This window comes from Geotrypetes seraphini, chromosome 3 (genome assembly GCF_902459505.1).
Source record: "Geotrypetes seraphini chromosome 3, aGeoSer1.1, whole genome shotgun sequence".
NCBI lineage: Eukaryota > Metazoa > Chordata > Amphibia > Gymnophiona > Dermophiidae > Geotrypetes > Geotrypetes seraphini.
In genome coordinates, this window is record NC_047086.1 from 176,284,031 (window position 1) to 176,300,913 (window position 16,883).

The 16,883-nt window shown below is 38.2% G+C and overlaps 1 protein-coding gene across 2 annotated transcripts in view; it reads right to left on the reverse strand.

Moving 5' to 3' along the window:
* The window catches only part of SERAC1 (serine active site containing 1), a 139,444-nt gene that overhangs the window by 39,718 nt on the left and 82,843 nt on the right, over positions 1–16,883 (reverse strand). For both annotated transcript variants that reach the window (XM_033937027.1, XM_033937029.1), the window contains exon 11: positions 6,453–6,615. In XM_033937027.1, the coding sequence (XP_033792918.1) occupies positions 6,453–6,615 (163 nt within the window). The remainder of the gene's footprint in view (positions 1–6,452; positions 6,616–16,883) is intronic.

The window sequence follows — 16,883 nt, forward strand, 5'->3', positions numbered from 1 at the left end:
ATCAATTCCACAGTTTCTTTTGTGTTTATGCTGCTGTTTTCCATGTGGAATCTCTTTGGTGGAACCCTTTTTTTGTTTTCTGTTCAGGTAATTAACTTATAAACCCCCTCTTTTACTAAGGTTGACGTGTCCATTATATTATATGGATGAGCCCTGCTTCCAAAGCCTTCCATCCCCGTGGGAGTCCCGTTGGCTAGAGGGGGGTTGTCCCCGTGGGCCAGAGGGAGGTCCCCGTGGGAGTTCCGTGGGTTATGGGGGGGGGTTCCTGCGGGACCCGCGGGATTCTCGTGCTCCCCTTTCCCGTGCAGACCTCTATTTGGTGCATCTGTTTTCTGACATTTTATTGTTCCAGTGAACTGAACAGGAACACTTAGTGAAGTAAGAGGAAAACCATTGTAAGACAGTGGAATACAAACCAAACTCCTTAAGTCTTTGTAGGAGTTTCATATGTGAGACAGTATCAAAAGCTGCAGTCAATTCTAGTTGGATCCATAAAGCATCAAAGCCCAATTCAGCTTTGTATAGGATTTAGTCAGTTAGATCTAGCAAAAGGGATTCTGTATTATGGTGACTTCTGAATCTGAATTGCTGAGAGTGGAAAATTTTATTATCTTCCAGGTATTCCATGAGCTGCCCCGGGATAGTTTTTCTAAAGTCTTTCCCAATAAAGGCAGATTTAGAGATGGGATGGAAATTGGCACAACCTCCTTCAGTGATTTTACCTTTTTTGATGATAGGCGTTACAGCAGTCTTCTTTGTGCAATCAGGAACTGTCCCTGTGAGCACAGATTGATTATGTAAGGGATAGAAGGGTATAGATAGAGGAATACTATACAGGTCTTGGACCTGATGGACCGCCGAATGAGCGGACTGCTGGGCATGATGGACCTCTGGTCTGACCCAGCAGAGGCAATGCTTATGTTCTTATGTGGCTGATGATGGGCATGATTTCTTTTCTATGGGACCGAAGAATTTTAAATGGAACTTTTTCAAGATTAACAGCTGAGGATTTTATTATTTCTTCCACCTTTAGGGAAGTGACTAATTAAAATTGTTCCCATTTCTGTTTTCGTTTTAAGTCATTCTTGTTATCAAGAATGGATATCTGCTTTGTGAGTTTGAAGTCTGCTGCTGTTTTAGGGGGCACACTGAACATATTGATCAACTTGTTATCAAGATAGGTTGAAAAAAAAAAAAAAAAGATAGGTTGAGAAGCCTTCAGCGGTCAAAGCTTTGCTCCTACCAGATAACTTGTTGCTTGGAACATTGATCATATTGTGGACGATTTTGAATAGGTGATGGGAGTTGTTCCCTACTTCAAGTTTCTTGTTGATATACTTTGCTTTTACTCTTTGAGATTTCACTATAATAAAGTTTACTATGTTGTCTGCATTTAAGATGCAGATCCTGCGTTGGAATTTTCCTCCACCTGTGCTCCAGATGTTTCAATTAGCTTTTTAGGAGAGACAAGCCTGGATGAAACCAACTGTTTCTTGGCTTGTCACTGATGTAATCCACTTAGTTACATGTAAGGAGTTTGCAAGCTCAGAGATGAATTTTAACCAAGTAGTGATGCTGGTCAGAAGATCTAAACAGCTGAATGAAGCAGTGAGAGATTGAATGATGTTTGTAATTTTAGAGTCTGATGAGTTCTCTTTGATTCTGCTGACCTTGATGGGGATGGATGGAAAGTTGTCTTCTTTATCTTGACTTGAGCACATTTGCAGAGAATGAAGAAATGGTCTGACCAACTAACTGGGGTATAAATTCTTTGATCTTCCATTTTTGAGATAGGGTTTTCGATATGAATACCATATTGAGGATGTTTTCCCACACATGTGTTGGGACAGTGACAAGCCACCTAAAGCTTAGATCTTGCATTGTTTCAATAATGGTTGATAATAGGATTTGATATACCACCTTTCTTGGTTACAATCAAAGCAGTTTACATATTACATACAGGCACTTATTTTGCACCTGGGGCAATGAAAGGGGGGGGGTATTAAGTGATTTTACTCGGTGAACCCAAAAAATAACAAGCCAAGGGTAATAAATAAGTCACCAACCTCAACAACCCCTTGTAATATCAAAGAAATATGATATCAATAGTGTCTGTGTTAGAAAAGGGTTATCAGTTTTGATGATTACTTTCAATGATTGATTCTAGGAAGAGCAGGAAAAGTCTCAGAGTCCAACCTGCTGCAACTCACTTTTTTGCAAGCAGATCCATTAAACGTAAGAAGCAACCTCATTGGCATAAAAACCTCCTTACCTCCAATCAAAATTTTTTTATGTGTTTATCAAAATTGATATGAAATTTGATTTGTTTAATATTTATTCAGTTCTTTTCACAAAATCATAAGCTTAGAAAAATACTGTTGAACTCGTGTCATTCAAATGTTATTTAAAGCATCAGAATCAACATTCATATTGTTATGTGATTTTCCCAGACTCATAAGGAATTGCAATGGGAATCAAGCTCTGTGCCCCCTGGTTCTTAGGCTGCTCCTCCACTATACTGTCCTCACTGGAGGTGACAAAACTGCAAAGCAGAAATTGTGCAATTTCCACTGGGCCCCCCAAAAATGGGTAGTAGTAATCATGGTCAGGAAACCTACTCAGCTGGTCTTGTAAGCTGCAACATTGCAGGGGATACTACCTGCCAACCCTCTGGTTAGCTGCAACATCTAAAGGGGAATCCCCCTCCCCTCCACCAGACTTGTTGCAATATACATGAGAGATTCTCTGATGCTCCTTGGCAGGCTTGCTTCAAGGCCATTTTCAATAGGGCCTGATAAGCAAATGAGTGATATCTCAGAGCTAGAGTCCTCCAACATCATTCTTTTTTAATCTTTGGCTCTTGTTAATAGGTTGCTTTTCTTTTGTAACTGTAAGCTGGTTTGGAATAAAAGGTAAAAACTTGTTTTATGACTAGTCTCCACTCTTAAGAAATAATTCTGTACCGTCTAGAGATTTCTTTTTTTTTTTTTAATTTAATAATTCTTTATTCGTTTTTAAATTGAACAGCAAGTGCACAAAAGAATATATTATACAAATTATTCCACAATAGCACATTAATATCTACCACATAAAAATCTAGTGATGCAATAAACTCCCCTCCTACCACCCATCCTTCATCACATTTTCAATAGAAATATACACATATTATATATCACTAGTCTGTAAGCTCGTTACATTAACGGGTGCTAGAGTAGATGTCTGTCTGTCTGGGTATTTTTTTTCTTTGTCTCTCTCTCCTTGCATGCTGTCATTTTTTCTGTCTGTGAATCTCCCTGTGCCTCCTTCCTATGTCCTTAGTGCCCCTTCCTATGTCCATAGTGCCCCCAGTGCCCCTTTCTATGTCCTTAGTGCCCCCAGTGCCTCCTTCCTCCCCCCCTCCGATGCCAGCCTGACTTCCATTGAAACCCCCCCACCCCCTCCGTTGCCTCCCATCCCCGTTCCATTGAAACCCCCCCATGCCAGCCTGCCTGCCTCCCATCCCTCTGAGCAGCATGTTTTCATGGAACCCCCCCCCCCATGCCATCCTGCCTGTCTGCCTTCCATTGAACCTCCCACCCTTCCTCCGATACCAGCCTGCCTCCCATTCCCCTTCCACTGAACCCCCCCATGCCTTCTTGCCTGCCTCCCATTCCCCTGAGCAGCATGTTTTTAACTCCCCCCCCCCCCGCGCCGACCCTAGGAACACCACTAACATGCCGCGACTCCCCCTTCCCCCCGACCTTAGGCACACCACTAACACGCCACGACTCTTCCCCCCCCCCCCCCCGCCGACCTTACCCGGCACAACAGAAACCCCCGGTGACCCTCCCACCGCTACACGGCTGACAAACCCGGCAGCTGCAGCAGCGTCCCAGGCACACTAAACACTGCTTCAGGTCTTCTACTGGCCTAATTTCCTCTGCCGCGTCCCTGATTACGTCATCAGGGACGCGGCAGAGGAAATTAGGCCAGTAGAAGACCTGAAGCAGTGTTTAGTGTGCCTGGGACGCTGCTGCTCCTGCCGGGTTTGTCAGCCTTGTAGCGGTGGGAGGATCAACGGGGGTTTCAGTTGTGCCAGGTAGGGTCGTCGGGGGTGGGGGGGGGGGGGTGAGTCGCGGCGTGTTAGTGGTGTAACCTAGGGTCGGTGGCGGGAAGGGGAAGTCACAGCTGTTACCTGGCCGAAAACACGTCCGCACAGCCAGCGACCGCTGTCTTTCTGCCTCTGCTGGTGGGGACCGCCGGGGCCTGGGTGCAGCATAGAAGGGGGGTCTTACTGTTGCCTGGCCGGGGCCGAATCCCGGGCCTGCTCTCCTTCCCCTAAGTCCGGCCCCTCACTCCGCACCATCTAGCGCATGCGCACTCGTGCCGCCGCGACAGATCAGGGAACACGCAGCGTGAGTGCGCATGCGCGCTTAACATTTTATTATTATAGATATTATAACATATTATGTAAAATTATTCCCAACTCCCTCCCCCCTTTAGTGTGCTAAAAAAGAAAAGAAAAGGAGAAGAGAAGAATTGATGACTATTCATCACAATATTTTGCCAATGGCCCCTAGAGGTTTGTAATATATTTACACCGTATAAAATGGCTGTGAAGGAATAGGCTAATGGTTAAAAAGTGGGCTGAGAACAATGGGAACTGGGTTTTATTCTCAGTGCAGCTCCTTGGGACCCTGGGCAAGTCACTTAGCCTTTCATTGCCCGGGTATTAAATAAAAACCTTAGACTGAGTCCACAAGGGACAGAGAAAGTACCTGTATATATGCAAACCACCTTGTTTGTACCACAGAAAGGCAGTATATCAAATGCATGATCCTCTCATCTGCCTCCCCTTTGTTTCAAGTGTCCTTCTTCTGCTTACAACCCCCCCCATCCCATCCCCATGTCCAGCATTTGTTCTCCTTTCTTCCAGGTCTTTTTCTGCTTCTTTCTCTCTCCTTCTTTCCTCACTCCCTGGTTCAGAATTGTTCCACCTCTCTGCAGTCTTTCTCTCTCTCTTCCCTCTATACACCCTCAAGTCCAACATCTGCCCCCCTCTCTTCTGCCTCCCTTTTGTTTCAGGTTTTTCCCTCTCTCTATCATCCTTCCACTAACATTTTGAGTATTTCCTCTCTCTGCCCCCTCTACTCCAGCATCTGCCTTGTCTTCAAGTCTGTTTTCCTGCCCCTCCTCAAGATCCTTTGGAAGCCTCCTCTCCCCCCCTCCCCCCCAGTGTCCAGATCCGGTGTCCTGCCGGTTTGCTATCCTTCAAGCCTCTGCTCCTGCTCTCTCTTTCACTGTCATATCTAGGGGGATGCACTCTTACTCTCCTCTTACTCTCTCTAGAGGGATGCGATCTTGCTCTCCTCCTACTCTCTTCTTCCCTGTGATCTCTAAATGAGGCATTCTTACTCCCCTCTTCCTGCTTTGTTTTCCTGTGATCTCTTTTACTGCCCTCTGATCACTAGAAGTGCGACTGGCGGGGCCTTACCTCCAAGCTGCTTCCTGACCCAGCGAGAGGTCATCTTCCACACTGTGACCGCCGCAGACCTAATTACGGCAGCCTGCACAGCGAACTAAGCAGGCTGACATTGGCCTCCAAAGCACATTGCCTCTGCCGCGGTCCCGCCCCTGATGTTAGAGGAGGGCTGGGAATGCGGCAGGGGCAACGTACTTCGTAGGCCAATGGCACCTGCTAAGTTTGCTGTGCAGGCTGCCGTAATTAGGTCAGCGGCAGTCACAGCGTGGAAGACGAACTCGCTGGGTCAGGAAGCAGCTTGGAGGTAAGGCCCCGTCTGCTGCGAGGGCGGGATGCTGGATCTGGACACCGCAGGTGAGTGAGAGGAGGCTTCGGGCACTCACCGACGCTAGGGAGAGCTGTATGGGACACGGGCATTTAAAACGCTACATCAAGGTGGGGGTGGGGTGTTTAAAAAAAAAAAAAAAGGGTACCTTTGCTGCATAAGACGCAAGGACATTTCCACCCACTTTTGGGTGGAAAAAAGTGCATCTTATGGAGCGAAAAATACGGTAAGCTAAATATTGCAGTACTGAGGCTTGTATGGATGCTGCGGGGATAGTAGTCACGGGGACATGGACGGTGGTCGTGGTGAAGGGGACAAATTTTTTCTCTGTGTCATTCTCTAGCAGAAACTAATCCATAGTACTCAGTGCCAGCTCACAGCCTTCCCTCTGATGTAGCCCTGTCTATGCAGAAATAGGAAGCTGCTTCAGAGGAAAGGCTATGCTGGCGCTGAGCAGCATACATTGGTCGCTGTTTGCTGCTGGTGAAGAAGTGGTGTTGAAAAGGTACACTGGGGAGGGGGGAAGAGAGAATGGGCAGAATGAGGGGAGTAGGCTTCCTGTGCCCAGGCCTACCCAAAATTGAGTGCTGCCTATACCATGTTTTAAAATGTAATCTGTAAATGTTAGGAAAAAACTCAGAAAGAGGAGCATGGACTCCACATTACCTGCACGCACTATGGCTGGGTGAAGCTGCTCGCGTAAGGCCAAGTTTCCAATGATGCGCACTATGTTTCTTTGGATTTTCTGGGAGTCCTTCCGAAGCAGGTATATACGCTGCAGCAGCTGTAGCCCTCCATTTGCTACGATTTGTTCACAGTGAGAGGAAAGCTGTCATCATTACATGAGCATTAACGCTAGTTGGATGTAATACAAAAAAACAAATGCTAATGCTAATGGTGTCTTCTATACCACTATATCTCTTACTGGATTCAAAGCAGTTTACAAAAGATTATAAACTTTATGAAGGGTGATTAAGAACAAAAATACTGAAAACTATAAAATCATATTGTTAAACATCATGGATTGAGTGAAGCCCATTGTTCAAAGAGATAGGTTTTCAGTAATTTGCGAAATATGCAGTAGGTAGGTATAGTTCCAATTACCATTGGAAGATCATTCCAGATTTTATTTTTTTTTTTTATAATCTTTATTCATTTTCTTTTGTTACAACAAGTGTTTCATATAAACTTATTAGATACTTAAATATATACACTTGATATACATACTTATCATCTTCAAGTTTAACATTTTTTTAGAAAATTAATTTTATACAAGTTTTATAATATTATGCAGTAAATCTAGATTTATATAATTTCTTTTGAATGTAGTATTCCCCCTCCCTCCCTCCCTCCCATTCAATCAATAATATTTCAAAACAACTTTATTGTAAATTCATTCAACATTGATATAGTGTGTAAATCAGAAATAAAATCCCATCTCATTTCCCTCTAATCAATTTTTATCTTGGGAAAAGTTAATCATTCATTATAAAATTCTGTTAATGGTCTCCATATCTTTTGAAATTTATTAATATATCCTTTTTGTGTTGCTATGGTAAGTTCCATTTTATATATATGACAAACAGAATTCCACCAGAAAGTGTAATTTAATCTGTCATGATTTTTCCAATTCAATGTGATTTGTTGTACTGCTATTCCAGTTAAAATGTATAATAATTTGTTATTATTTGATGTTATTTGACTTTTTGTTCTCATTGTTGTTCCAAATAATATAGTATCATATGTCAAGGCTACTGGGTTTTCTAACATCCTATTAATTTGAGGCCAAATTGATTTCCAGAATGTTAAGATGAATGGACAAAAGAATAGAAGATGGTCTAATGTCCCAATTTCAATATGACAGTGCCAGCATCTATTAGATTTAGAGCTATCAATTCTATGTAAACGTGTAGGGGTCCATAAAGCTCTATGTAAAAGAAAAAACCAAGTTTGTCTCATAGATGCTGACAACGTACATTTTAACCTCCAAGACCAAAGTCGTGGCCATTGAGATGCACTAATTTGGTGCTTTATCTCAATGCTCCAAATGTCTCTAAGACCATTTTTTGGTTTTTTATTTATATATCCAGATATTAATTTATACCACTGTGCAGCTTCATGTCCTATTGAATTTATCTGGAAACACAAGAATTCCAAGCTGTGATAATTAGTAAGATTTTTCCATTCAGGGAACCCTTCTTGAATGGATTGCTTCAATTGCAACCATCTAAAATATTGTGTTTTATTAAGATCAAATTTATGTTGCAATTGTGAAAACTCCAGCATTTTACCATTTTTTATTATATCGTCTAGAATACGAATACCTGCTGTCATCCAGTTTTTCCAGATTATTTTGAAACCGCCTATTTTGATCTTGGGGTTTAACCAAATTGTTTGAGTTGTTGATTTACTAATTGGAATAGGAGTTAGATTACTTATATATCTTAAAGTTTTCCATGTATCCATGAATATTTTATGTTCTTTGTATAGCCTTGGCATTTTGATACTAACTACATGACTAAGACGTAATGGAAACATAAGTCTCCATTCTAGCCAAAACCATTCTGGGATATTTACATTGGGCTCTGGGAGGATCCAATACATACCTTGACGTAAAATATAGGCTTGATGATACCTATAGAAGTTGGGAAAGTTTACCCCTCCCTCCGCAATTGGTCTTTGTAGTGACACTAAAGCAACTCTGGGATTTTTCCCAAGCCAAATAAACTTTGTCAATATTTTATTTAATTTTTTATAAAAAGAATTTTGGAAGAAAATTGGTATCATTCCCATTTGGTAACAGACTACAGGTAATATCATCATTTTAACAGTTTGTATTCTTCCCCACCAAGATAAGTGTAAAGGGTTCCATTGCTCACACATCTCTGTTATTTTTTGTAATAAATTTTTTTCATTAATTTTCATTGTGTCATCTATATTTTTTGTAATCCAAATTCCAAGATATTTAATAGCATCCTCCTTCCAAACAAAAGAGAATGATTTAAATAAACCTTTTGTACAATGTATATTTAATGGAAGTACTTCTGATTTGTTCCAATTTATTTTATATCCTGAAAATTTTCCAAATTTTTCAATTAGTTCAAGTAAATGTGGAATGGTAGATTCTGGGTTCCTCAAATATAATAATAAATCATCAGCATAAGCTGATATTTTATATTCTTTATCTGAATAAGGTATACCTTGTATCTCCTTTACTTGTTGGATTGCTAATATTAAGGGTTCTAAAACTATATCAAACAGTAAAGGAGACAAAGGACAACCTTGTCTAACTCCTCTTTGTAGATTGAATTTTTCTGAAAACATATTATTAATGTATAATCTAGCAGAAGGGGAGCTATATAATGTTTGTATCATTTGTGAGAATCCAGGACCTATACCAAACCATTCCATTGCTTGATACATAAATGTCCATTCTATTCTATCAAAAGCCTTTTCTGCATCTAAAGATACAGCAAAAGAGGGCTCGTTCATTTTCTTTGTTAAGTATAACATATGGAATGCTAGTCTAGTGTTATGAGATGAATGTCTTTGAGCAACAAATCCTGTTTGAGACATACTTATAATATGTGGGAGAGCTTTAGCCAATCTTAACGCAAGGATTTTTGCTAATAATTTTCCATCTACATTTATTAAAGAGATTGGTCTATAGTTTGATACCAAAGTGGGATCTTTATTTGGCTTTGGCAAAACTATTGTTAATGATTCTGCCATAGTGCCATTTGTACAACCTTTATTAAGTTGATATTGAATAAGATTTAATAAATAGGGTAATAAAAAGTTTTGAAATGTTTTATAAAATTCAACTGTATAACCATCACCACCTGGAGCGGATCCAACTCTAAGGGATTTCAAAGCTGTTTCTAATTCTTTTAGTGATATTGGTTCTTCCATACTTCGTTTTATATGTTCAGGAACTTTTGGACCCTCTAATAAATTTAAGAATTCTAAACCTTCCTTTTCTTTATTTAAATAAGTCTCGGAAGAATAAAGAGATTTATAGAATTTTAGAAATTGTTTTAAGATTGGATCAATTTGTGTAAGTGTTTCACCATTTTCATCTTTTATAGCAATTATTTTTGTTTTCTTTTTTTTCACTTTTAGATAATTTGCCAGTATTCTTCCCGACTTATTTGAGTTTCCATAATACAGTGCCTGCTGTGCAAATAAATCTTTTCTTATCATTTTTGATGATATTTCATTGTATTTACATTTGAGTTTTAACAGTTCTTGTTGTATAGAATATTCCCATTTTTTTATTAGTTTTAATTCTAAATTTTTAATTTCTTTTTCTAAATTAGAGTATTGTTTTTTATTTTGTTTGTTAAGATAAGCCGAATAAGAAATGATTTGTCCTCTTATTGATGCTTTAAATGCATCCCATAATATTTCTCTAGAGATCTCATCTTTATCATTTACTTGAAAAAAATCTTTCATTTTTATTTGAAAATTTTCACAAAATATTGGATCAGCAAGCAATGTATTATCAAACTTCCATATTGGTCTATTTGTATTTTGATCTGTGATCTTAATTTCAATCCATACCCCACCATGATCAGATAAAATAATTGGATCAATGGCAGCTTTTGTTACTTGATGTGCTAGGTGTTTTGATATAAAAATATAATCTATTCTTGAAAAGGAATTGTGAACATGAGAACAGAATGAAAATTCCCGTCCATTAAAATGAAGTATTCGCCAAATATCTATTAAATCACAAGTTTGTATTAAATTATCTAATCCCATTGATTTCATATATCTACTTGGGTTTTTGTCCAATAGAGGATCCATAACAGCATTAAAATCCCCAGCTACTATTAGATTTGAAGTAGCCAGTGGCAATATCAGTTGTTGAAGAGTTTTAAAAAATTCATTTTGGTTCGAATTAGGGGCGTATATATTAATCAACGTCATGGTAGTATTTCCCAGATTCATTTCCACAATTATCCATCTTCCATTAATATCTGTTGCCTTTAATTTGAATGTAGCAGTACATTTTTTATTTACCAGAATAGCAACACCTGCTTTTTTCCTTGTAGCTGGTGAGAAAAAACAATGTTTGACCCAACCTCCTTGTAGTTTACTAGATTCAATATTTGAGAGGTGGGTCTCTTGTATAAAGCATAAATCCGCATTTTGCCTTTTTAAAAATAGTAGAGCTTTTTTCCTTTTTATCATATGATTTAGACCATTAACATTTAAGGATATTATTTTAAGATCCATTTATGTATTTTTGATATATTTTCCTTAAAATTATATGAATTGTTTTTCTTAATTTTTTCCCCCAGTATTTAAAATATTTTAGAATGTACACTTTTTCTTTTTTTTCCCATTTTCCATTATATTTTCCCATTCCCTTCCCTCCCTTCCCTCCCTTCCCTCCCCATTTTAGTATGACCACTTGGATACGCATTTTGAGGTTAGGTGTATATAACTCCTACAAGCTATTAAAATATATAAATTTATTTACTACTATTATTATTTATTTTATTTTATTTTATTTTATTTTTTTTTTTTTTTAATTATATTTCTCCATTTAGAGATGTTTTAATTTATTTTATTTCATTATAAATTCCCAATGTATAATTTTTTTTTTTTTTTTTTTTTTTTGTTTTGGTTTGTATTGTATAATAAAATAATTGTTTTCTAACAGTAAGTTCTAAGTGGTTTCAAGAAATGTTTTCATTTTTAAATAATAAGTATAATTTATATTATTTCCCTTTTCTTTAAGGAAATTATTGCATATGACAACAATGTATACCACTAATTCAGTTATATATGAATTAATTCAAAATGATATATAGTTGTAATTGAAATATTATAACTTATATTTTTAAGGCTTAGGTATATGTTTGAAGGCAGTCACAAAGGATGAACAGATTTCTCCTCAGTCCAACCTTCAGGAGATTACCTTTAACTTTTTCCCTTCAAAATAGTCATTAGTTACATTTTAGAATATCAAATCAAAGAGTAGGAAACTATTATGTCCAGAAGAGCATTCCTTTTCTTTTCTTTTCAGAGCAAGCTGTGGCAATAACATCTCTGAGTGTCTGTTACTGTCTTGGTCGTCGTCACAAATCGTATCTTGGTTTTGTAAAAAGGGTTTAACAAACAAATGACATTCCGGTAATATCAGGAAATTATTCTCAGTTTTCACAATCCTCCTGTCTTATTTTGCGTCTCAAGTTTTTCTTGTCTATTGTTATTTCAGTCAATTTTCAATCTATATCCATTTCATTTCTTTGTCTTTGATCCAATCCTTCGTTTGTCTCATGTTCGTTCATATCTTATCTCTCATCAGCATGGCAAGATTGCATGTTGGATCCTTTTGACATAGAATCAATTTCGTTGTTTAGAATATTCCTGTAGTTTAAATCACAGTTCTATGTTCTTCTATTTCCTTTCAGTTGGATTTGAAAGATCTGTTTCTGTTTCTGTATCGAACTTTACATTTGTATTCCAATTTAATCTTTATGTTTTATTAATTTAAACATAATTATAAATATAAACACAAATATATTATTCGATAATAAGTTCTTGTTTAAGAGGACATTGGCTGTTCATATTGATCAAGGAAATCTTGAAGTTTTGTAGGATCTGAAAAATTTTGAGTCTTGTTAGCAATGGTAATTTTCATTACTGCTGGATACAGAAGGCCATATCTAGCCCCTAGAGCTCGCAGTTGGGGTCTCATGTCCAGGAATTGTTTTCTTCGTAGTGCAGTCTCTTTTGCAAAGTCAGGAACAATGTGGATTCTTGCATCCTGACATTTTAGGTTTTTGTTTTCCTTTGCTAGCTGGCAGATTTCTACTGCTTGTTGGTGTCTCAAAAGTTTAAATATTAAAGTTCTTGGTCTTGATTGAAGGTTTTTATTCTGTGTTGGTATTCTGTGCGCTCTTTCTATTTCTAATGCAGATTTGAATTTTAAAGGTAGTATTTTAGGTAGAAATTGTTCCAGGAATGTTATAGGGTCATTTTTTTCTACCCCTTCCGGAATTCCGATGATCCTTAAATTATTCCTTCTTTCTCTATTTCGGCTGTCTTCCAAGTCTCTTTTAATTTCTTCAACTTCTTTCCATATTATTTTAGATTTTCTCATGTCTGTATTTAGTTGTTCTGTATTGTTTTCTAGATCATTTATTTTATTTTCAACTATATCAACTCTTTTGGTGAGAATTGCAGCATCTTCAATTGCTTTTTTTAGTTTTTTATTGCTGTCTAATACTATTTCTTTAATTTGTCTCAATTCTTCCATGACGTCGGGGCTTTCATCTGATGGCAACGGAACTTTTGAGGGTGTGTTATTTGGCTCTGGTTTTGATCTTTTATTGCTGCTACCAATACCGGAACCACTTGCTTCTGCATCATTTTTGTTTTGTTTTTTAGATGTCATCTTCTTTTATTCTTTTCTTCTCTTTATTACAGCTTATCTTCACTGTCTCTTGGTATCAGTTTCAATATTTTGTCTCTTATCTTTTTTGTTTTGAGTATTCTATTTATGATGAGTGGATTTCTTTCAGGATTTGTTTCTATATTTTTTAAAATTTTTCTTTTTCCAGCCTTTTTCCTTTTTTTTTTTTCCTTCTTTTCTCCTTTCTTAATTATCTGTCTCAATCTTTTATTAGAACAGACTCAAAACTTTTATTTCAATATTCTTAGAGCAACTGTCAGTTATTTGTCTCAAGTTCTATTGCTGTGAGTAAAAAAAAATGTCAGTAGTTCTTCTCTCTGTTTCTCTTCCTTCAAGCCTTGTCTCAGCTTTTTATGAAGGCAATAATATTCAAATTAGCAACCTTTCTTTCCTTAATTTTTAGATATTGCTGTTTAATCTTTTACAGATTTATTTTGTTAAATCTGTTAGTCACTTTTTTTTTTTTGTTGACACTTTGCATCAGCGCTGAAAATTCAGTAATCCTTTTTTCTTGCTTTCCTCTTATGAGCCCAATCGCAGCCCTTACTAAGGAGAGCAGTAATCCTTTCAGTATTTTTGAAATATATGTATAAGTATATATTTTTATCAGTTTCCAGCGCCTCTCATTCTTCGATATTATTTTTTTTTAGGTTAAAAACCGTTGGTCTTTTATACTGTCATCTTTCTCACAGCCCAAGAAAAAACAAACAATCTTTTATATCAGAAGAGGAGAGGAGATGACATTATATTATATTAGTCATTCACAATTTTTTTTGAATTTGGCAGCAAGGAAATAGATTTAAAAAAAAAAACCGTTGTCAAGTTTTATAGCTAACTTTACTTCATCTCCGGCAGAGGAGAGCTATTTTAAAACAGCTTATCTCCACAGCACGACAGGCACAACCTCCTCATTTATTATTTATAAAGAAGAAATTTTCAAGCTTGTTGTTAGGTAGCTCACCAGCAGTTTCAAATTTCGTCAGTCTCCTGCTTTTTACTCCTTACTTCTCAGACTTTAAAAACGGCACTTTCACTTTGATTTTTTCGTCTTCAAACGTCTCTCCGTCTCTGTTGAGGATGCAGATTTCAATTTATATCACCATCAAGATCATGGGAAATAAATTTTTTTGTAGTAAATTTCGTAAAATAAGCTTGTTTGTACGGAGCTTCGCCTTCACCCGACCGTCATCATTCGCGTCCAAGCCACGCCCCCTAATCATTCCAGATTTTAGCACACAGGCATTGAAAGGTCTTTTATATTTGACAGATTTTAATGATGGGTATAGTAAGACTTTGCTCTTGTGAAGTCTCATGGTGCCTACATTATGAAGTAGAAGACAGCCTGCAATTAATAATGATGAACTTTGGCCAGACAGTGCCTTAAAAATAATGCAAGCAAATTTGAATTTGATCCTCTATTGTACTGGCAAACAGTACAGGAATATGTTAGATATCTCTTGCTGTAATCTGCATTGGATCTACTGTAGAGATTGCAGAATATAAGACATTTTAGCATAGCATAGAAAATCAGACCTGTATCACAACAGTGCAGACCATGAGCTAATCTTTTCCATTAAAAACTCATAAAAACTGCCTTATTCGATAAATATATCACCTAAACAGAATCTTCACCGAACACTTTTTTCTTTTTCCGTTCTCCCAATATGCCCCCTCTGAAATCCTATTTCAAACTGTATTTTGTAATTCGGGACCTTTCATCTAATATGTCCCCTTTGTAATCCGTGACCTTTTTCCAAACAGGTCCTCTCGGAAATTTCTTAGCAAACTGTATAGTTTATTTTTCGCTTTCTTAAAGTTTCTGTTCTCTGTATCTCCTCTGACTATCTACATATTGTAACTCGCTGAATGTCCAGCTCTCTTGAATGTAAACCGCCTAGAAGTCGCAAGATTGTGGCGGTATAGAAGAATAAAGTTATTATTACCTGGGGTGGGTGGGCAGAGGGGATTACGGGAGGTTTTTAATGATAAATGGGAACCACAGATACATTTGTATCTTTTTGACATGGAATGATTGCTGCATAAGAAGCTGAAAGTTACACTGTGTCCTTTCCATGTTGCTTTGTATTTTGTGATCCCAAATAAAAATTGAGGTAAATCATACCTATATTTTTCTGGTAGGTTTGTGAGTAACTCATATGTAGTTCAGACATCTGCTTTCAAACTCCAAGGAAAAGTGAGAGGTGCTGCCTGCATATGAGTGCCCAGTATTTACCTGTGGCCTTTTCAGAGAATGTGTTGGTATGACACCCTACCAGAAACCAGATAGCAGTAACCTAGCTCTGATATATATGGTTTTGCTACATAACCAGAGAGCTTCTCAGGGACCACTATTTGAAACCACTACCAGCATTTGGCATTAGAGAATGACATGAGGAAAAATTTGTCCCCGTTTCTGCCCTGTCCCTGCGAGTCAGCCCCGTTCTGTCCCTGAAAACTCAGTCACCATCCCTGCCCCATCCCCATGAGCTCGGTTCCCATCTCCACCCCATCCCCACAAAACATCTGATCCCATCCGCAGAAGCCTCAAATAGTTTTATACTGAACTTATTTTATTAATGTATAAAAAGAAACAATATTCTGTACAATTGTCATTTTATAAATCAAAGTTGTGACTACCGAATTAATATACTACTTTATCCTAAAGCAAAACAAAAGAAAAGAAACAGAATTTTTTTTCTACCTTTGTTGTCTGGTTTCTGCTTTCCTCATCTTAGAAACATAGAAACATAGAAAGATGACGGCAGATAAGGGCTATAGCCCATCAAGTCTGCCCACACTATTTACCCACCCTCTTAAGTCTACTGACCCCCTAAAGTATAATTGTAATTATACTGTCACTCTACTGACCCGCTCATTCAAGTCCTAGTGACCCTATGCCTTGGCATGACCTCGTAGGGATCCCACATAGGTATCCCATTTGTTCTTGAAGTCTGGGATGCTGCGTGCCTCGACCACCTGCACTGGAAGCTTGTTCCAATGCTCAATCACTCTCTCCGTGAAGAAGTACTTCCTGGCATCTCCACGAAACTTCCCTCCCCTGAGTTTGAGCGGATGTCCTCTTGTGGTTGAGGGTCCCTTGAGAAGAAAGATATTATCTTCCACCTCGACCCGTCCCATGATGTACTTAAATGTCTCAATCATGTCTCCCCTCTCCCTACGCTCTTCGAGAGTGTAGAGCTGCAATTTGCTCAGTCTTTCTTCGTATGGGAGACCCTTTAGCCCCGAGACCATCCTGGTGGCCATCCGCTGAACCGATTCAATTCTGAGCACATCCTTACGGTAATGTGGCCTCCAGAATTGCACACAGTATTCCAGATGAGGTCTCACCATGGCTCTGTACAATGGCATCATGACTTCAGGTTTCCTGTTGACGAAGCTTCTCTTGATACAACCTATCATCTGCCGTGCTTTAGATGAAGCCTTCTCCACTTGAGTGGCTGCTTTCATGTCAGCACTGATGATTACTCCTAAGTCTCGTTCTGCCGTAGTCCTGGTTAAAGTTTCTCCATTCAGGGTGTAAGTTCTGCAAGGATTTCCGTTACCGAGATGCATGACCTTACATTTCTTGGCGTTGAAGCCCAGCTGCCAGATATAGGACCAACTTTCTAAAGTATGCAGGTCTTGCTCCATAGCATCCTGTAGATTAT